This window comes from Apostichopus japonicus, chromosome 5, assembly GCF_037975245.1.
Source record: "Apostichopus japonicus isolate 1M-3 chromosome 5, ASM3797524v1, whole genome shotgun sequence".
Lineage (NCBI taxonomy): Eukaryota > Metazoa > Echinodermata > Holothuroidea > Aspidochirotida > Stichopodidae > Apostichopus > Apostichopus japonicus.
The window spans coordinates 6,522,399-6,544,578 of record NC_092565.1 but is presented as its reverse complement, the minus strand read 5'-3'; the positions used below and the strand labels follow the sequence as shown (position 1 = coordinate 6,544,578).

General features: G+C 37.6%; 1 protein-coding gene across 5 annotated transcripts in view; it reads right to left on the bottom strand.

The window, feature by feature from the left end:
* LOC139967431 (uncharacterized) overlaps positions 1-22,180 on the bottom strand; it is a 52,619-nt gene that overhangs the window by 15,405 nt on the left and 15,034 nt on the right. For 2 of the 5 annotated variants that reach the window (XM_071971200.1, XM_071971199.1), the window contains exons 10-22: positions 21,602-21,679; positions 20,011-20,064; positions 18,843-18,914; positions 17,314-17,460; positions 8,125-14,901; positions 7,540-7,695; positions 6,487-6,642; positions 5,551-5,685; positions 4,053-4,164; positions 2,635-3,287; positions 1,907-2,002; positions 1,318-1,422; positions 534-605 (exon numbers count right to left, since the gene is read on the bottom strand). In XM_071971200.1, coding sequence (XP_071827301.1) covers positions 534-605; positions 1,318-1,422; positions 1,907-2,002; positions 2,635-3,287; positions 4,053-4,164; positions 5,551-5,685; positions 6,487-6,642; positions 7,540-7,695; positions 8,125-14,901; positions 17,314-17,460; positions 18,843-18,914; positions 20,011-20,064; positions 21,602-21,679 — 8,613 coding nt within the window. Of the gene's footprint in view, positions 1-533; positions 606-1,317; positions 1,423-1,906; positions 2,003-2,634; positions 3,288-4,052; positions 4,165-5,550; positions 5,686-6,486; positions 6,643-7,539; positions 7,696-8,124; positions 14,902-17,313; positions 17,461-18,842; positions 18,915-20,010; positions 20,065-20,350; positions 20,884-21,601; positions 21,680-22,180 lie in introns of those variants that run through there. The other 3 variants (XM_071971203.1, XM_071971205.1, XM_071971204.1) reach the window with 3 other exon arrangements.

Sequence of the window (22,180 nt, the reverse complement as noted above, 5' to 3'; positions counted from 1 at the left end):
GGTTTCTACCAATACCTATGCAGTTTTAATTATGTAGGTTGCAAACTATAGCTATGCAGAATGACTTCTACCTAGGTAGAAACTCGGTTTCTAGCAATATCCATGTGTTCAGTTACATAATTGTTGATTGTATGAAGTCAAAGCAGTCTTTAATTACTTAAATATTCATTAAAAGCATTATACATTTATCAGAAGCATGCACACTGTCTGTTTCTCTCACGACAGATCATGTGATAATTTTAAATTGTCCAAATCAACCGCTGGATAGTGGAACTGCAAACTCGATGCGTTGTAAACGTGGTGTTAAAAATCGCATGGAAAGCATCAAGAGCGTTAGAAAATTAATGAAAAATCCATTCAATTTCTCGAAATAGGGTCAGTATTAGTTTTATCAATATTGTCAAACACACAAGAGCTTAGATGGATAAGTGTGCAGGAAGGGGTGGGAAGGTAGGGTGATAGGAAGGTGCCAAGAAGAGGGTAGGTAGGAGGGTGCATTTACATATTGAGCAAATGAACTATATGCAAAATACCTTTTCCTTTAGTTGAAACAAGTCTCCATTTTCTTGAAGAAGCTTTATTTGCTTTTCTTTCAAAGATTCCAACTAAATGAACCAGCCATGATGAAAGAGTAACAACAAATGACAGTGCAAATGGTATGGAAATTAACCAATGGTATTGACAATACAACAATAAAACTACACTATTAAATTCACTTTCAGGAATGGGAGGGGCTTGGGTAGGAAGTAATTTTTATCATGTGCATACTTTTTAACACTTGCAGCATATGGGTCTAAGAACTGGGTAGCAAACATTTGTCTCCACCCCACCCCCCCCCAAAAACAAATTGTCAGAAAAATGTTTTTTCTAGAAAATATGTACTGCCTTCCCCCCCCCCCCCCCCTCAGCTATGCCCTGTTGATATTGATCAGTTCAAGTCATACTAAAGTAACATTAAATTTGGCTCTCTTTCTGCAATAATGTTGACAATACATCATATCCAGCTTTTTCTAGAAGTGTGACACTATTAGCCATAGTTACTATGTTTGGAAGTAATTGCTTGCATTGGTAATATTTTCTAGCCATAGAGCAACTCAACTCTTATAGGCAGTACAGAGAGGGCAGTTAATTCTAAATAAAAACTATGTTTAGCATCCAAGTGGGTGCAACTGCCTAATTTTCTTGTACAACTTTTGGTAGAAACTGTGAATGATAGGTGGGGGGTGGGGGGAGGGGACCGCCTCGTACTCGCCTCACTAGACAATTCCTCAAACGATGTAAATGTGATAATGGCTGGTAGAAGAGAACTGATTTTACCTGTAACTTTAATGGGGTGCTTTCTGCATCTTTCTTCTTCATTTCTCCTTTCAATCGTGTGATCTGCTTCTCTTTCTCTTTCAAGTCTAATTCTCTTTCTTGCAGCTAATTTGCAAAAATAAGATTTAATGTTTTCACTTTAATTCACTTTTATTTAATTACTTAAAGTTAATCCATTTTAATTCCGTTTGGCCAGCACAGCCTATTCTCCTCCCTCCCTCCCTCCTCCTCGCTCCCAAACCAAAAATAGTACTTACAAAATGGCTAAATAAACTTGGAATTGTAACTGAACGAAATGTATGGATTTCAAATGACAAATGTCTTATTTTAAAAGCAATCTATTGAAAATAAAAGCATCTCATAAGTACACTACTAATAGCAGAGTATAAGTGAGGAGATATCTACACATATATGAGCATCTCATCAATTCATTACTAATACCCATACTGAAGTTTCTGCCATTTATTTTAGCCCTGGTTAAGAGGGCACCAACTAGTGGAAGGGCCCCCTACATGACAAAAGACCTGATGTAAATATAAATATACCTCTTCTTTAAATAGATATACCTCTTCTTTAAATATAAATTTACCTTCTCTTTGTAACAAAGAGCATCTTCTGCCCCTCTGGCCTTCAGAGCAAGATCCACCTTCTCCTGTTGCAGGTTACCGAGTTGCTCATCTTTAGCCTTTAACAAGAAGAAACAATACCTCATAACAATACAAGATTCATTTACATCAGAAATGATGCACAGAGTAAAACAGCATGAAATACCAGTACAAGCATCTGCCTCTTACCAAGAGTGAGATGATTTAAACTTGCCACGGGTAGTGTATTTCAAAACAGTGCGAAACAGACCGAGTACGTCTGGGGTACAAGTTCACGCTGACGAGTACAAGCAACTATGCTAGAATACCAGTGAGTACTCACTACAAGTCTGTGTGCCATGTTGACTACAGTTATAAATATAATAAAGCAGATTATTAAAACTTAACAGCACAGACCAGAAGAGTCATTCCATAAAAAAAAAATATAACAATGAGATTTCCTCTCCTCAATCAAATATTTAAATAGCGTTTAAAGTTGTTAACCTCTTGAACCATTGCTCCATTCAACACTTTGTGTCTAGCCTATTACCAAGGAAGGGTGAAGGCGGGGAGGGTGTAGGCGAGACGGAGAAGGGGTAGGATAGAGGGGTAAAGACTGCATGGATGAAGAAAGTTATGCTGATCAAATGCATCTAAGTTCCTTTGACTGATACCTAGACCTGCAAAGTGCTGCTAGAAAATTTTTGAAAGGAGGTGAGAGGAAATGACTGACCTCAATTTCATCTTCCAGATCCCTCACTTTGACCTTCATCTGTTCCGTTTCGTCCATAAGTTTAGCCCATTCCTCCATCTTGACATCTTTCAACCAATCCGGAGCATCCGGTTTAGTAGCAACAGGAGGAGCAGCGGACTGATTGGACTGTGTCGCCTCGATTTGATCGTTCGATGTCATCTTTTCAACTTCACTGACATCAAGGTCGATTTCATCGACGGGAAGACTCCCATCGTGGGTGGAAAAGGAGAGCTCAAAAACGGGTGGAGGTTGACCTGGCAAGGGTGGCATGTCGGGACTATCGGGAACGGAGAGATTCGACGAAGCCCTCGGTGGAAGAGTGCTCGGGAGAGGCGGGGCATCGGAGAACTCCTCGGTTGCGAGAGCAGACTGAATTTCTTTCCAGGTGTTCTCCTTTTCGTGCAGACCGAGCTCAGGAGGCCACATAGAGGTGTTCAGGAAAGATTCGGAGAGGACATCTGATGTCAAAGGATGGGCTTTGATTGGAGATGGAGACTGTAGGAAGAAGACATCATTTCCGGCATTCATCATCGATGATGCATGCAGAGGATAGTTCCCACCAGGAAGTTGGCTCAACTCCGTGGGTTCGGGAATGGCACCTAAGAGCTCTTGCAGAGTGATGTGTTGGTTACCTGTAGTTATCCATGCAGAGAGAGAGAGACATCAAAGATAATTTATATCAACAAATGAGATGATCTATTGTATAAATGTAAAGAGACAAAACAGCAAGCAACCGTTGGTGTGGTTACCAGCAGCATATCACAAAAGTGAAATGCCATCAGTAGCTGCCCCAACCCTTGACTGTGTTACAAGTACTAAATGTTTTCAGAAATAAATGATTACATGGATGTTCAACATCTCCAAAACTATTCCCTGAGAGGGCAAACATTTTCATCATAAGCAAAGAAAAATGCTTCTTCAATTTTTGGCATGAATGACCATTATTTTATTTTCTAGCAATAGTAACTAATATATATATATGTATATATATATATATATATATATATATATATATATATATATATATATATATATATATATATATATTATTTAAGTAACTGTAGCAAGAAATGACTTGTACAAGTGACACATTCACAGGAATTTCATGTCAAACATTAACTTACAGACTGTTTCATCACAAAAGTTGTTCCATATTTTACTTGTTTCCTATGCTCAGTTTGAAAATGTTGAAAACTTAGGTATGGCTTGAATGTGATCAAAATAACAAAAATTATTAACCATGTGCAAGGTATGAATATTTGCGCAATAGGAAATCCCTTAAGGTTGTCCATGCATGTTGTGAAGGAAAGCTTCCAAAAGTGTCAAAGTTTGCATGCACTAAATTGATCATTTGTATTATGAAGACAACAGTATACAGAAACCATAAATCCACTCACCAGTAGTCACTAACTGTAACTTCAGAGTTTCAGACGTAACTGTCTTCAAAGGCTGCGTTTGCACCAGTTTGTGATCCAAACATAATCCAGCGTCAGCTGTCGGCAGAGCCACCTAAGAACAAATCGTCAGAAAGATTGCAAATTGCTGGAACATTGAAGTAGCGCTTTGCAATAATTCAAGCTGAAGCTCACTTTTAAACTTCATCATTGAAAATTCATAATTGTAAAACTGATGTCAAATAAAGTATTGGGAAATACATTTACAGTTTGTGTGTTTTGAATCCTTGTAAAATCTCTATCAATGAAAAAGATAACTTGTTTACCCTAAGTTGTTTTAAACAGAAGAAAAATCAAGGTAGGCCACAAGGAGGCCTTCTATTTAAAGTGTTTTTCTGTACCCTTTCTCTGAAAACCAAGACTTTGAAAGAAAATATTTGCCAAGCTGCATATGACAACACCTCTGAAAGCACATGTCGTTCTGCAATATTGTCAACCTCACACTAACTATACAAACCATGACAAGAGAATGCATCACAACACTAAACCGAGATCTCATCGAGATCCTGGTCATCAGACAAAGACAAAAAGCTCAATTACAAATCAAACGTTTCTTTGCAAGAACTGAAATTGACTGTACTTTGCAGTATATAACTTGTTTACAGAAGCAGTTTAATTCACAGCTGTGCAGGCAGGTGACCCTTTGTGCAAATAAAGAGAGTAAATAGTTCAATATTTGCCAAACAGCAGAAATACAGGCCATAAGCTATTGTACTATGCCTCACTGACACAACTGTCTGTTAAAACTGGGTATATGTCTAATGAGTTTTAGAACTTTTCCCATCAATTTCGTTCTTTTCTGAGTTACTTTGTAACAAATCACACTGACCACAAGTTACATTTAACAAATATAATAATCATGATAATAATCAGGCAGTTATGTTTATGATACTTAAGCGACCACAAATGTGGGAGTAGCCAGCAAGGGCTTATAGATTACAACTTTCACATCGGGTGACGTCCAATTCAAACATTTTTAACTCCAATTTGGAATCTTTTAAATTTAGAAATTCATTTCAGATGGGAAAACCGTAGACTGCTCTTGGATGCAAAAAACCAACCTTACTATGACTCAGCCGGGAATCGAACCCAGAACCTCCCGATTGCTAAACCTCATCCCTTCAAATGCCACCACCTTTAACCACTCGGCCACACCACAGGTTTAATTTCATCAGGATCATTGCACCAAAACATAATCCATATATTATTTACTAAGAGGTAATGAAAAAAAATGCAGTATTAAGGTGTTCTGATCGAATCAGTTTGAATGTAAACTGGCAGCATTTCCAAGCGGCTATGGCAATTTAAAGCCCACACACGTGTCAACCAGACCCATGAAATAATTTTTATCTGGTCACAAAACAATTCTTTTTTTCCCCCATGTCTTTCTCTCATTTTTGTGACTTTCTTTTTCTTTTATAAAAGGCAAAGATCACTTTACCGTGTCAATGAGTAAAGACCCTCTGCGTCCCTGAAGGTAGGCTTCGTGTTTCTCAGAGACCTCTCGTAGAGCTTGCTTTAGGTGTCCAACCTCCTTCATAGTTGTGTTGTAAAGTTCTTGGTACTTTCTCAATTCCTGTCAAAGACAAGACAAGGTGAAGACTTGTAACTTAGATAATCGGTCCGGCATGGTTTTCAATGTATATTGGTGGTAATAGGTGACTGTTACATTTCCAAAGGACAGTGTGGACAATGTCATAGCCTCGCACAGGCAGTTATGACCCTACAGGGGTACACTGTCAACCCAATTTAACAAAGTTTACCCATGTTTCTTTTCAGTACTGTAAAGCTCCTTCCCCACCCCTCTCCCCCCCCCCACCCATCCCTCCTCTGCTTCTTCAAAAGAGAGTGCAAGGAAGTATTAAAGATTTCTTTTCACTTTGTCAAATAGGTTGGCAATCAGCTTTTGATACATTTAAATAAGTGCTAAACAAATCTAGGCCCTGCATCAAACAAAGATTCACATACCCAGCTTGATATGCTGTGTTGCCATGGCATCATATTATCGATAAAAATTTCACATATAATAGTTCCAGAAAATACAACAATTTATGTTAGACTTTCTATAAGACAGAGCATGTATTGTATGTAGAGAGCTACAAGGGGAGCATAATAACTGATTCGATGCTAATTACGATGTATTAATTCTTTACCAACTCATCACAACCAACGTTCTGCTGGTACAAAAACGGCAGTCTTTCCGAATTAGGATAGGTATCGTCAACTCTTCTAATATTTAAGTTGTGGCTTTTCATCATTTTTTCCCTGCATGTTTACTCCATTTTTGCATATATAATGAAGGAATTTCAGGTTCGTGATCTAGAAATATGGACAGGAAAGTATTGCAACTCCCAGAGTGGCTTGAAGGAGAAGTTACCTTTGTAGTTTGGTCCAATTTGACCCACAGCTTGCCAGCATTAGCAAACTGTTCACTGTCATTCGAGGAATCCATCAATTCTTCTGGATCATCCAAGCCATCCACAGATTGGGCACGAGCTCTGAGCTGCTGGTACTCTTCCTCTGGTAATGTCACCTGCAAATATGACAATGTATGACAGCTCAGGAAACAGTCACATGGCCATGGATTGGGGAATGGGGATTGGGGGGGTGGGGAAAGGGGGGAGGGTGCAATGACATAGCTGATCTCTCTTTCAATTAAGGGATAGTCTCTCTATTCTTCCCCAAAATTAGGTAAACTAGTTACAAACACTGGCTTGTGATATATGCGGTGTTTGGCCTATCCCACTTTATTCTGTCCATACAATACTTGAATTTCTATTTAATTTTAGAATACATGGTCGTTTAATTTTTTTTTTACTTCTGTTAAGCTATCATAGCTGTCAAGCTAGAAAGACCATTCTATGTGCTACATTAACGTATATAGCTTTGGTTGGATCACATGACCGATGCAATGATATGTAAAGCTTGCAGCTGCCTGCCCCTTCTGATTAAGACCCAACTTGACTCAACCATGGTTACGTGGAAAATCATGGATAGTTGGGCAGTGTGCATGCGCTTCAGAGCTGATCAAGAGTTAGAAGGTTTTAGTGGCGCTGGCTTCGGTCGGGAAAACTGAACATATAGCAAGTACACATAAATCTGTCATCCATTCATCACAAAAGAGACACACCTAAACTTTATCAGTTTAATGCCAATAATAGGCACAGCCCCAATTGTAATATGCAAAGTAGGCTAGGCCTATGTTTCTACAATACACGGTGTTTGCTTTGCAGCCAATATTTTAGCACAAACAGTGAAGGAATTTCTTCAGGTTTTCATCAATTATGGATAACACAATTATATATTTTATCCAACATTCTCTGTTTATACAGCATAGCTAAGAATGCAAACTAATCGAGACTCACACCGCATATCTTAAGGATAAAAGTGGCTTTCGTCATTTTGCTTCTACACAAACAAGAAAACTCACCATGTTGTTGGAATGCAAGTTCTGACGGACTTTCTTAAGTTGTTCTTCAAGTGCTATTTTACTCCTCTTTAGGTCTTCGATGTGGATGTTGGCGAGATGAAGTTCTTCCTGTATGTCCTGGAGATCTTCATCGGTATGGATTACCGAGTCATCCTCCTGCAGTATGACAAAGAAAGGTTGAAACAAAGCAAACTACAGACAGAACACTGGCATGTACTCCCTTTCTTTTTTACATTCTTTCGTTGCTTTAATTTAAGAGCATGCTACCTATAAAGCAACATCATTGAGGTTGGCTTGTATGTTCGACACATACTGGCCATTTCCATACTGACAGAAGTATACGCTGAAGACAAAGCAAGACTCATTCCTTTCACAAATTTTGAACCTGGTGCATGCACATGACACTAAAAAATTCTTTGTAAAACTTTAAGAGGTCAATTCTGTATATCTTAGAATACTTGTTCTTTGCCTACCACAATAAAGGAATATGTATCCCTATCCAAGCTTCACACACCATCCTGTTAGAAAACCCTAGTTACACAGTTACTGTACTCTGTAATGAGCTGAAACTGGTTCTCCACTTACCTTATCGTCTGGTTTCATCTTGTTATCTTCCGGATGAATCTCACCATACGTCGATGTGTCGTCATCTCTACCAATTTCATTCTTCCGGTCAGCTACTTGCTTTGATAAGGTTAAATTTTCTTCCAACTGTTTCCTCAAATTTTCACAAACCTCTTCCTTTTCTTTCCGTAATGTCTCCAATTCCTTCCTAGCCTCCTGGACATTTTCCTCCTCTAAGATTAGCAATGACGAAGTAGTTTCCAGGTCTTCCTCTAAAGACTTGATTCTTTGTATCTGCTCTTCTACTGTCTTTGAACTGTCTTCTAGATCTTGTCCCTGTTTCATCAACTTCTCTTCTCTCTCCTTATCTAGATTGAGCAGTCTCTCGGTTTCTTCACTCATGCAATTGTTTTCCTCTTCAAGAATATTCACTTTCTGCTTTAAATCTTCCACCGTGTTATCTCTCTCTGTCAGTAACGCCATGCAAGACACTTTCTCCTCCTCTAGAGCCACGACTGTATTCCGAAGAGTCCCAGCGTCGTCTCTCAATTCTTCTGACCTTTCCCTTTCTTTATTTCCTTCCAAATCTCTCACTAAACCTTCCAACCTCTGAGTTTCCTGTTCCAAATTCTTTTCTGTCGTCAAAGACTCTTCTAATTCACTCATTAATTTCATCTCAGAGTTTTCCAATTCTTCAATTCGTTCTTGTAACATCTGAATTTGCAAACCACCACCTTCTTCATCATCAACCTCAACATCCGTCAACATCTCACCATCGTGGCTTGAAGCGCCTTGAGGAGGATGACGGCTAGCTGAAGTTTCCGCAGCACCGTTATCCTCCATCCTCTCGAGATTCCTCCAGAGTGACTGTTCATTTTCCAGGTCTTCAATCTTTTGTAAATACTCTGCCTCCCTTTCCCGCATGATGGCATCTGCCTGCCCAAGAGTCTCCTCAAAAGCGCTTTGCATAACTTCCAATTCTTCGATTCTGACATTCAGAGCATCTTCATTGTCTTCCAACTCTTTTATTCTATTCTTCATCTTCAATTCCTCCTCGAATCCTCTCTGCATCTTTGTTACTGTATTCTCAGTGTCAGCTAGTTGTTCTCCAATTTCTTCCAATTGCTGAACCTTCTCCAATAGTATTTTTTCACTATTCTCTAACTCTTCAATTCTATTCCTTAAAGCAACAGTGTCTCCTCTCTCATCATTTTCTGTACCATCCATTTGTATCATCTCATGTTTGCTCTCAGTTTGTTGAAATGCAAACAAGTCAGCGTCCATATGAACAGGTACCACTTCCTCTTTACCAAAGAGAGGTTCATCACAACATTCCTTAATTTCTTCTTCCTCGTCAAACTCTGATGTGGAACTCTTCTCTCCCTCAGTATCGTCATCACTGAAACGAGGCCTAAAATTACCTTCTTCGAAATTGTTCAGTATTACTTGTGTATTTTGGCTGACTAGAGACCTCTGCATTGCTACATCCAGTTCATTTTCTCCAAAGGAACATTCGTCGCTGATATCTGCAGATGTAAGACTCGCCTCTTCCTCTGAGGCCTGTTCGAAAATGCGCTCCTCAAAATGCCTTTCTACAAGCGTTTGGTTATTTTTCTCTGAATGAACCTTTTCAAAGAAGATTGCATCTTCTAAGTAACCATCTATGTTTCCATCACTGTGTAAACTCCGATATGGCATTGCACTATTATACGGTGCTACAGTGCGGACTCTTATGGGCATTTCAACCTGTTCCACTTTTTCCAAAGACTTTCCTTGCCATTGCATCACATCAATTTCTATCCTGCTCTCTACTTGGTTAGGATGTCCTGCACTGGGTTCTCTTTCAACAACAACCGCCTGTGTCCTCTTTGGGCTATCGACTTCTACATGTTTGGCCTGCGAAAGCTCTTCGACTTTAGAGAGCAAGGCATCTCGCTCTTCTTCCATGAAAGTAATCTGTTCCTGAAGATGCTTGACCTCCTCTCGGAGAGCATCCGCCTTCCCCTCCAGATCTTCTTCACTTTTTGTCGCAGCTTCCCTTTTGTTCATCATCTCCATTTCCTTCCTCGTTTCTTTAATTTCTGACGTCTTCTCTTCAACTTCCTCTTTCAGTTTCTCGCATAGGGTCAACACTTTCTTCTCACTCTCGGCAAGAATGTCCACTTTCTCCATAAGCTCAATCTCCGACTTTTCTAATTCTTCAATCTTTTGGACTAACCTATCGTTCTCCTCCTTCAGATCCCTACTGTCTTCAACATCTTCTTCGATTCCCCTAATAGCATTCTCCATCTCTCTTTGCATTCTGTCATTCTCTTCCTCCTCTATATCATCTTCGAATTCCTCAAAACTGTTTCTTCCAATATCGAGGGCACCTAAGCCTTCATCTAGAAGTGAAAGACCACTCTGATGAGTGCTACCCAAATTACCAAGACTACGACTGGCCTGCATCTCCTCCAGCTGTTCCTCTGCCCCGGAGAGTTGCTTCCTCAGTTCGCCTCTCACATTTTCAAGTTCGTTTATCCTTTCCATTGAACGTTCTGACTGTATTCTCCATTCTTCATTATTTGCCTCTAACTTGTCCAGAAGTCTTTGCTCTGATCTCTCAAGTTCACCCACCCTTTCCGAGAACTTTGTTTCTGTGTTCATTAACTCGGACTGAGTGTTCCTCAGTTCATCCTCTTTGTCTGTTAAATCCTCCTTTAGCATCTCAATTTCCTTCAAAAGTTGTCTTTGAGACTTCTCCAGAATCTCAACTTTCTCTATCAGCATATCCTGATTTTCAAACCCACCATCTTGCATTAGTTGTCTTAGATTCTCAAGCTGCTGTTCCAAATATTTGTTCTTTTCCTCAGACGAGGCAAGTTGCTCTTGTGAATCTTTATCGTTTGGCACCTCAGACTCATGTTTTGCTTTCAAATCAGCTTTACCATCATCGGTGTCCTGACTTTGACCCTCCCCTAAGGCAGCCTCAATTTCATGAAAAGTCAAGAGCTGTCTGACTTGAACCTTCAAGGATTGATTTAGTTTTTCTAACCTCTTAACCTTCTCCTCTAAAGTCTCATCAGCCTTTCTATCAGATTCAGATTCGTCTTCACTTGAAAAGAGCAAGGAATCCATTTCGCTAGTGTCCAAAGATATCCTGGTCTTACATTCTAGCTGTTCTTCCAACATGTTATTCCGTTTTTCCAACTTGTCGATTTCGTCTTTGAGGCTTTCTTCCATCTTTTCACGTTTGTTTCCAGTCACGAGGAGATCCAGACTTTCCCCAGTGGTCAACCCATCAGCAACCACCTGCATATTAGCTTCCATCTCTCTCACTTTTTCCATCAGCTTCTTTCTTTCATCATCAATGGTGTCAGCTTCCTCCTTCATCTTTTCCAACTCCTCCACTTTGTCTTCCAGCATTTTTTTATTGTCATTCCGGGAGAGCTCGGCATCCTTCACCTGCATCTCCAATTGCCTTTTCTCCTGACTGAGCTTCTCGACCAAGGCTCTCATCGAATCAATTTCTACCTCCAATTCCTTTAAACAGTCCAAATTTGACATCAGACCCTCATTTTGTTCCTGCAAGGTCGACAGTTGATCCCGGAGGTCTGTCTCAGACTGCAGCATACCCCAAATCTCCTCCTGCAATTTCTCTTTGGCCAATGTCTCCTCTTGCAGCAAGTCTTTTTGCGATCTAACTTCAGCTTCCAGCATCTCAATCCTCTGGTTGAGAAAGCCTCTTTCTTCAAACTTCTCCGTCTTCTCTGAAGAAGATGGTGGTGCAACTGCAACTGGTGTTGTCACAGATATCTGCACTTCTTCCCATACTTGTTGCTCTACGACAGAGTAAAAGTTACTATCCTCCTGTAAGCCACCTCTAGCGAATATTTGCCCCGTCTGATCAGAGGAACTGTCATTACTGGTTTCATCGTCGTCAGTTTCATCGGTCCCAAACAAATCTTCACCTTCCTGTTTAATTCTTTCCAACTCGTCCTCCAATTCTCCAATTTTGATCTTTCTACCCTCCAGATCACCTGCTTCACCATTCTGGTCCTTTGCCGGCTGTACCAGTCCAGCTCCACTCATGTGCAAATTTTTTAATTTTCTCTCTAGTCCTATTTCTTTTGCAGTCATCATCTGCAGCTCTGCATCCTTATCCATTAAGTTACGAATGAGTTTTGACTCATTCTCCTCCAGGGAATGCTTCTGCTGTTTCAGGTTCTCTACCTCTTCCTGTAGGGCTTGAACACCGTGTACTTGGTGTTCCACATTTTCAAGTAGCTCCAACTCTCTACCTTTAGCAATTTCCAATTCTTTCATCAGTCTCTCAATCTTAACTGTCTGATCTTCTTTTGAATTAGACTCTTGGTCAGTTTTATCGACTAGCTCATCTTCTTTGGCCGCATTTAATTGACTTTGCTCTCTGTTACATAAATCCTGGGTTTCTGCCTCCTCGGGCCTTTCCTGTGATGCAGTACAGTACTCTTCGTTTCCAGCATCTTCTATAACAATTCCTTTGGATGGAAGTTTAAGCAGCTCAATCTCCTGAGTTAGTTTTCCATTTTCTTCTATTGAAGAGCTAAGGGATTCTTTCAGCGAGCTGAAGTCTTTCTCAAGTGTACGTTTGGCTTTATCCAGTTTCTCTCTATATTGTATTTCCCTCTCTAGTTCTGCCTCCAGGTGAAACACCTTTTTCCTTGATTCATCAGTTATAGTAAGCAACTGGTTTTGAAGTTTATCTGCATTGGTCCCTGCATTCTCCAGCTTAGCTTTCAGATCATCATTTGATTCAATCAGCATGTTCATATTTCCAATCAACTTTTCTATTTCAGCTTTGGAGTCTGATTTTTGCTGGACTAGATCCAGTTCCAATTTTGAAACCTCTTCCTGCAAACTGCTTGCTATATGACTGGATTCTTGACTGTTAGCCAACAATCCTTCCAGTTCCAATATTCTTGCATCATTGGACTCTTTCTTCTGTTTGTGTTCTCGCTCACTCCTTTCCCATTGCAAAATTTTCTTCTCAAGTGATATTAGCTTATCCTCAAGAACTGTATTTTCAGTACTCAACTGATCATTACTTGTTTCCAAGGATGTTTTCTCAGACTGGAGTATCTTATTTGTATCCTCCACCCCTTCCATATATGTCACATGGGCAGTTAGAGCTGTATTCTTATCTTCCATTTCCTTTAGCTCTTTTTGTAAATTGCTGAGAATCTCCACTGACTTTTCCAGTTTCTGCTTATCAACATCCTCCATTTCAAGCAGCTTAGCATCCTTATCAGCATGACTGCTTTCCAAATTTATGACATGCTTTTGCATATCCTCCAGTTTCTCATACAGGACTCCTTTTTCATTCATTAATTCATCAATCTTCTTCTCTTGTTCTTCCACTGTGTTTTTGTTTTCAGACTCAAACTTCTCCATCTTTGTCATCAACTCGACCTTCTCTCTCGTTAATCCTTCAATCTTCTCCTCTCTCTGTTTTATCTCTTCTTCAAAGTTACAAATATCTGCGGTTCTCTGCTCATTTAATGATTGAACTTCCTTCAGCAAATCTTCTAATTCTTGGTTGTCTCTTACTGCGAGCTGATTTTTCTCTTCTAAAATCTTCTCGAGTTCTCCTTTCTTCTCTTTCATATTGTCTTCCATCTCAGTCTTTTGCTTAGAGAGTCCATGAATAGTTTCCTCCAATTTTAATTTCTCCTCTGTCATATTTGCCACACTGTGCTTTAGACTCTGCTCCTCCGATGACAGGTCCTCGACCAGGCCTTCAGTTGTCTTCTGTTTTTCTTGTAAATCTTTTAAAACAAACTCCAATGTCTTAATCTCGTATTTAATAGATTCTATGTTATCGCCTTCTGTGTCGACTTGGGAACTTGTAGTCTTGGTAGTCTTTTCCTTCTCGAGAGCATCTTGTAATAATTTCTTCTCACTTTCGGAATCCTGCAAATGATCCTCCATCAATTTTCTCCCCGATTCAATCATGGCAGACTGCTCATTCACCTTTCTTTCCATTTGCTGTAATTGACCGACCAATACTTTTTGTTCTTGCTGTAACTCTTCGATAACATTTCGTAACTCCTTTTCTTGGGTCTCCACATCTTCTTTGGAAATATAATTTTCTTTCTCTTTTCTTAATCCTTGTATCTCATCCACATGCTGATCATTAATCTCGGACATTTCGTCTCCGCTTTTTTCCAACTCTTTCACTTTCCTCTCCAAATTACTGATGATCTCTCTAAGATTTGTTTCCTGATCTTCCATCGTTCTCTTCTCTGATATCAGTTTGCTATTCTCTTCCTCCAAAACACAGATTCTTTCTCCCATTTCTGTTTGCTCGTTTCCGCAATCTGCATTCCTCGATTCTGCAATCTCTTCTGTAGCAAGAGTGAAGGGCCCATCGCGAGGAATTTCTGAATTGCTAGCCACTTCTGTAATGTCTGCCATTGGAACATTTGCTGCCCCATCTTCATCAGGTAATAAGCCACTAATGGAATCATCGTCACTAAAACTTATGTCACTTCCATCAGAATTATTGCTATCTTCCTCCGAAGACATGGCTCTCTTCTTAACTCTTCTCCTTCTCGATAGACAAACCTGCACCTCTTTCTCTACACTGCTCCTGTCTCTATCTCCATCTGCATCATGAGTTAGATCTTCTTTTACAGTTGCACTTCCTCTTGCATCTGTGAGGTTGGTACTCCTCTCCCTAAGTTCAATTAATTCTTCTTGTAAAACAGCCACCTGTGTCTCATAGTCCTTCACTTTCTCCACCAGATCAAACTCATTTTCAAGAAGTTCATCAAGTTTCTGCCAAAAATAAGATAATTTATAAACTAAGTTTTAGACACAAAATTTACTTTGGTACAGTACAGCATATAGACTTTTCTACACACTTTCATCAACTTTCATCATTCCAAGTGACATTTCTATAATATTAATATATTGAGACATGAACATTTAAACATCAGGCACGTGTTAGTCTAGCAGACAGACTATTTAAACAGCTCCTCATAAACTAAATAAACATGAACAGAAAAGTGTAAGGCTTTTATAGGGTAGAATTATGTCTGCAATGTATAGGAAATTTGTTCAAGCATACATGGTGTTTCAATTCATCCTACTGTAGTTTTTGTTGCCTACATGAAGTTGAAATAATTTTATTTTGTTGCATTACTAGCCTTTAAGAAGCAATGGATTAATGCCAGGAATTTAACATGAGGTTACCTTATCTGTAGCCATAAACAGCTTCCAAAAACTGATTACAAATTAGAAATCGAATTTTACAAGGCAGATCAGCACATAAAGTCAACACAATGTGAGATTGTCTTAAAAATCGAGAGACCCTTGGTAAAACTGGTAGAGTTGACAAGTTTGTTACTGACACTATGTTCATTATCTATGTAGTATAATTGGACCAAAGAACTGTGTGTTAGGCTTCTACAGTAAGATTTTCATTATCTACATTTTCATGCCACTATATAATGTTAATTACCTGTAGATTAAAATTAGCTTCTAACTATAGTCAGCTTCTAAAGGAAGTTTCTTTTTCCTGCCTGTTTTTGCCAGCACTACTTTTAATTACAGTACCTTTCCAGTACAAAGTGGACTGAAGAACAGTATATTCAGTTTCTAGTCTGTTATTTTGTCCATACTTGAATTAGCCTACTCTGATAATATTGTATAACATTATATGAAATATACAAGTCCAGTTTTAACAGTCAATATATTATACAATAGAATTTGAAGTTGCATGCAGCAAGAATTAACATGTAGCATGAACAAATCTGGATTATCCAGACCTGCAGTGAAATCTTGCATCATTCAGGTGTAAAATGCAACAATGTTTCTGATATACTACACCTTTTGGACAGTTTTTTTTTTAGTACTGTGTCTCACGTTATTGAAGAAATTGTTATATGTATTAAAAAGTTACAATTATTGCAAACTACACCCAGGTACTGATAGCTTTTTTCATTTGTACAAATGTAAGCAGATAGTCCAGTTTTTACAGTATCCTTCTCTTAGATATGCTAGACTAATAAAATACACAGGTCTGGAAAACTTCCATTAAACACTACAGTATATCCTCATGTGCAAAAACTGCTTTCCTTGACTTAATATGCACCCTTCAATGCATTTTCACAGTGTAATCAGGTGTAAGACTAGTTTTATGGCACACTTTGGACCCTCCATGTTACTTCATTACGCTTTAATACTTACACAAGTGATTACATTAGCAAAATATTCAAGCACGTATCTATTACCCAGCATACTTAACTAAGTCTGTACAAATTACCAGCTTAAACGTGTCACAGCTACAGTGACGTATAGAACAGACATGTACAAGTTCTACATAAAAACTAACAGCCACAAAAAGTTATAAGTACCTTAGCAAAGAATCTAAACACCATGTATGTTGCAAATTCATATCATAACAAAAAATAATAGAAAATTACCTTTCTTTGATATGATCCAAAACCAGAGAAAATGTACACAGAGCTGGTTCAAGTATCAACCACTGAAGATAACACACATTCACTGCATAACAACTGTCCCATGCAATCTTATAACACCAAAACATCTTTTCCCCCTGTCCTTCACTTTTGAAATTCCCTTTTTACACTCATATTACCATAACAATAGCCATCTTTATAATACCAATACCACAGCCAGGCCCCCTTTCAACAGAAGCATTGTGATTGCAAGGACACAAATCCAAGAAATCAATATTAGCTTACAACTGTGTAGAAAACTGTTACAGCACGAGATTACTAAATCAATATTGACATCCCTACAATTGCAATGGAACAAGCTTACTAATCATTGAATGGCACACACTAATTGGGAGAAGAGATTTTCTAATTGGGGAAGTTAATCTTTGGACTACAAAATTGAAACGAAATTGAGGTCCATATGTAAAATTTGTGAGAAATGGCAGTGGTATTTGGTTGAAAACATTTGCTGAAGTCCATTTTACACTTTTGTAAACTATAACAATGTAGGACCATGAAAGCTGCAGCTGGTTCACATTCACTGTGCTGTTCTGAATATATCACTTGTGTAATATTTGTTATCTATTACTTTAATTATGAAATCATCTGAGAAGCAACTGTGGAAAGTCTCAATTGATTTCTAAATCTAAGAGCACCTAGTTAACCCTTTATCTCCTCCTACTCCTCAATCCCCACCCCTCCCCCAACAAGAAAATGACATTTGTACCTTATTTGTGACTTTAATAATCTCATCTTTTTCTTCTAGCTTTGGTAAGAGCTGAGTTAATTCATCAGCGAGGGTTTGGACTTCTTCCATCTTTTCGTCCATCAAGCTCTGTAATTCTGATTCTTTCTCTTGTAATTGCAAAAATTTCTACAAAAAAAAAAGTCAACATTTCGTCCATCAATCACAATATCTCAACAAGCTAGATTTGATACAAGAAGTCATAATTATGAGATTTACTCTGTGATTGTAACTGGAGAACAATTACAGATAAAAAATAGAATAACTAGAGAAATGCATTTGCCATGAAAATGTGGAGCCTGACCAAATTGAACATTTCCTTGCAATCTTTCCTCCATCTCTTATATGTAATTATAGTTCTTCACATACCAGACACCCTTCTTAATTTATTTATTAACATTTCAAGACCCCTGTAGAACTGCTAAGAGCAGAGCAAACTAAGAAGATCATCAAACGTTCCAAAACAAAGTTTGAAACTATTGACAGGAACATAGCCAACTTTTTCACAAGCAGTACAATTTCAATATATGCTTAGAGCAATTTTAACAATGTGTTACTGATCTTCACAAACTAAATTCAGACACACAGTTCAGAAAAACATTGATTTTGTGTTCACTTTGGAAAAAAAACTGAATTTTATGATCAGAAAATAAACAAAGAGAATCCAAAATTCCCTCTTAATTCTGGTATTTCACCATCGCAAAACCGGCACCTTTTTAAACCTAGCAGGGTTGCTATGAATTCACAAACTTTTCTTGTGAATGAAAATAACCATTCATAACAGTCTGGGCTAGTGCCAGTGTAACAAACACAATTTGCATCGGTCTAGTAATGTAAGTGGAAATCTCCGAGTGATAGAGATATATAAACTCTTACTACTGGACACACACCAACAAGGACCTTGTATTGCACATTTGCATAATTGTGAAAGAGGTATTTTAATTTATGCACATGCCGTCAACTATGAAGGACGTAATTCCTATATAATTCCATTTTCCGAATCATCACAAGTGGTGTGTTTTCATTATCCAAATGTCACATCTAATTACAAGCTGACGTTGCAATTTCCTTCTGTCCTGTAACAGTGTAAATATTTTAGTGTCATTTCACTTCAATAACCATACTTCTCTTATCTTTTGCAGGATGCTAGTAAATTTAGACATTGCTTGATACAATAATACATCAGAAATTACAATAAAGTTGTAATAAATATGTCCGCACATAGATTGAGGAGATGCCGTAGAAATATTAGCAGAGAAACTTGTACACGGAAAATGGGGAGAGCAATATCCTGTTAATCATTGCATATGCATACTGTTAGGAAGAAAAATTAACCATTTCGATTACATTCAAAAGATAATTTACTCTAAGGACCTAGCTCAAATTGGATATTTCATCAACACTGGATCAGACGACTGAAGGCAACTTTTATGAACTTGATGGTGGAGATTTGGGGTGAGGGGTGCTTACTATATATCAATACTCAAATTATATATATAAGAAAAACTTACTATTTCAGAGAATGCCAAGATTGACTTCAGGTTTTCCACCGAATCCTGGTAATCGGAGTCCAGACTGGGGATCTGTTGAATAGCAAAAAGGTGGATTACTTATGTGACCAAAGAAACATTTATACAACAGATGACAAGTGATGTATAGTTACAGAAATTGTCCCAAGGCAATTGAATTGACTCAAAAGGGGCAAAGAACATGAAGAATTAGCAGTAAAACTTGCAAAAGTCGTATTACATTAGTATACTTTAGTTGAGACATCTTTCTCTGATCTCATTGCAATGTTGTCCGTTAGGCCGTCATGCAGACTGCTACAGGATGCATGGAAATGGTGGGTAGTCATTCTACGTAATATCATCTGGGCAGATGTCCTTTAAAAATGTCACAAGTGTACTTTGGAAATGAACTCTGTACTCCATAATAATACAACATATTACAAGTTAGATATAAAACAAAACAAACCCATAAGGTATGTAGTTTACTTTGGAAGACAACTATGTACTCACATAATAATACAACATATTATAAGTTAGATATAAAACATGACAAACCCATAAGGTATGTCACAAACCTAATCAAATCCTGGGACTGTTGATTCTTTTTGGGGTGGAGGGGAGGGGGTTAAGTTCTCTAATAAAACAGCTGATATGCAGAGTTTTCCACCTTTTCTGCCAAGAACTAGCAACTATTAATGCCAAACATACTGGGTATTAGTTCAGACTACCATTGTAATACTAGTGAAACTGAGCTTCTCTTTGCAGCAAATGATCCTAATTGCAGGAAGTTAATTAATCAACTTGAAACAAAATCTTCAACCTTTTGGATTTTTTCCTCTCAAACTGTAAATGTAGAATGTAACTAATCATGGTCATGAACTGAATTGTAACAGTATGAGTCATATACTCTCCCAAACTAAACCTTAGAAAGTATATATATATATATATATAATTGAAACATAATTGAACATAATTAGCAAATACATCCCCAGGCAATGATCACTAAAATCACAAACCCATTCCTGGGCAGGCTAAACTCAAGTCTGATCAACATTTACATTTTGTGATTCAAATTAAGCAATGAAATGCATATATCTGCTGTAGATTGAAACTAACAATCATGAGAAATGAGATTTTAAATGATAAAGAAAAAAACTGTTTTTACTGTTACCTTTTCCTGACTTATTTCATCAACTTTCTGTTTAATCTCCGAAAAGTCAACATCCTTTTGAAAAAATGAAAATGAAGCAGAGTGAAATGTAAAGAACATTTTTCCAATAGTAATAAAGCTACATACCTCATCTGTATGTATATGAAAAAAATATGTATGTATGTTTATATATATATATATATATATATATATAGATTATATATATAGATATATGTATATATAGATATATATATATAGATATATATATATATTTAGATATATATATATATATGTATATATATATATATATATATACAAATGACAGCACATAAACTTGATCAAATATGGATTTACAAATCACCTCGAAAGCCGTACCGTCTCTGGATGAAGAAGGAAAAAATCCTGATCATAAAGGAATAACGCTGTTCACTTTATTATTATACCGACTTGACTTACTGTGTTGAAAAACTAAAGGCACTTTAAAACAAAAACAAAAAACTACATCCCACCTTGGGCAAATAATCGACGAGGCTTGATACAGTCACAATCAATCACTCACTGAGTAATGCATTGAAAGTACACAAAGTGAGCGTTACTAAATTTTCAAGAGATAGAGAGATGCCTCTTCATATTTACATTCTTTTTCTTTTCACTAAATATGCACAGGGTAAACAGTTCTATAAATATACATTGAAACACTATATTAGGCCCATTATATCAACTAGGTGTGTGCTGATATCAACAGTTTTGGGTGTATAATTTTGATCAAACAAGACAAACTTTTAACATGTAAAAGTTGAAATTGCACACATTTTTTTCACAGTAAATTTACACCAATTCTACAAAAAAAGAATTGTAAACATTCTGAAATATTTTCAGACGTCAAAAATGGGTGAACCTAGACAGATGAAATTATTAATACCAATAAATAAATTAAACGATTTAGAAGTTATATAAAACATAGATGATGAAAAAAAAGTGGATTCATTTGTAACATTTAGGATCTGGGGTCACTTAAACTACTACAAACCAACTAATTATCTAAAGCCTTTTTATTCAAAGTACGGGTCCAGACCCATTTAGGACTAGCCTTCTCCCCCCCATTGGGGAGGGGGCCAAAAAGTTTGAAGAAAAAAGGAAATTGCCAATAACTGTGAGAAAAATCTTGAACATAAATTACATCAAAAGTTGCGAACCATTGAATCATCTTAACATCATATTAAAGAAACATCTCATAGAGGAGGGGTCTACATCCTCCCTGAAGAACGGTTTCCTTCAGGCCGCAACATCTGCCACTGGAGGGTTGCCATGGAAGTAAAAAAATTGGGATCACCGAGCAAAAACAGTTTGAATGACAGCGATTTTGAGTTCAGCCAATGACAATACATATGTTGATTTCCTGCCTCAAAACTAGTTTAAATTGGTGGTGATTATTGTTTGAAGTTAACATTTAACCTCTTTATTGTTTTTCCCAAAGGGCAGCTTGAGCTAATCGTTAGGGTTCGCCTCACTTAATCTTAGGGATTTACTTGAAGAATTATTATGTTGCCTAGTAATAAGCAAATAAGTGAAGACTACAAAATATTTAATAATTCAAAACAGAGCACTCTACCTTTCCTTCGTAGGTTTGCATATATTTTAAGACTTCCCTGAGTAATTCTGTCGTCGACCCTGGTAAGCCAGATAAATCCTGCAACGAAGAAAACACGGAAATCATTTCAAAACAAAATGCAAAACAGACATTTTTACATTTTCACATCATAAAAAAAATGCAAAAACTATATATATATCTATATCAAGGTATAACAGCTAGGTAAAAATCTCGCCTGGAAGATAATATCTTTTATAATTTTTGCAAAATAACTTAATACCTACTTTGGCTTGTTCCTTGCAATTTCTTTGTCAGCAGGTTATATTTGTCAGATTTAAAATCTGCAAATTTGATGAAGGGATTGTCTTTAATCCTTTACTCGCAAGCGAATATTCTTATTTTTCTTAAAAGAGTTCAAACAGGGCATAGTACTTCCAACATCCTTGAGACATATTTCGTTACTTGTTTTGCTGGGTGTGTGTTTATTTTTATTTTTTCAGGGTTTTATAAAGAAGGAGTAAAGAAATCTATCTAAGCCCCTCTTGAGAAGTATCAAATTTCTTAAGGCTGTTGCTAATTTATACGACGGAAGGGTAACAC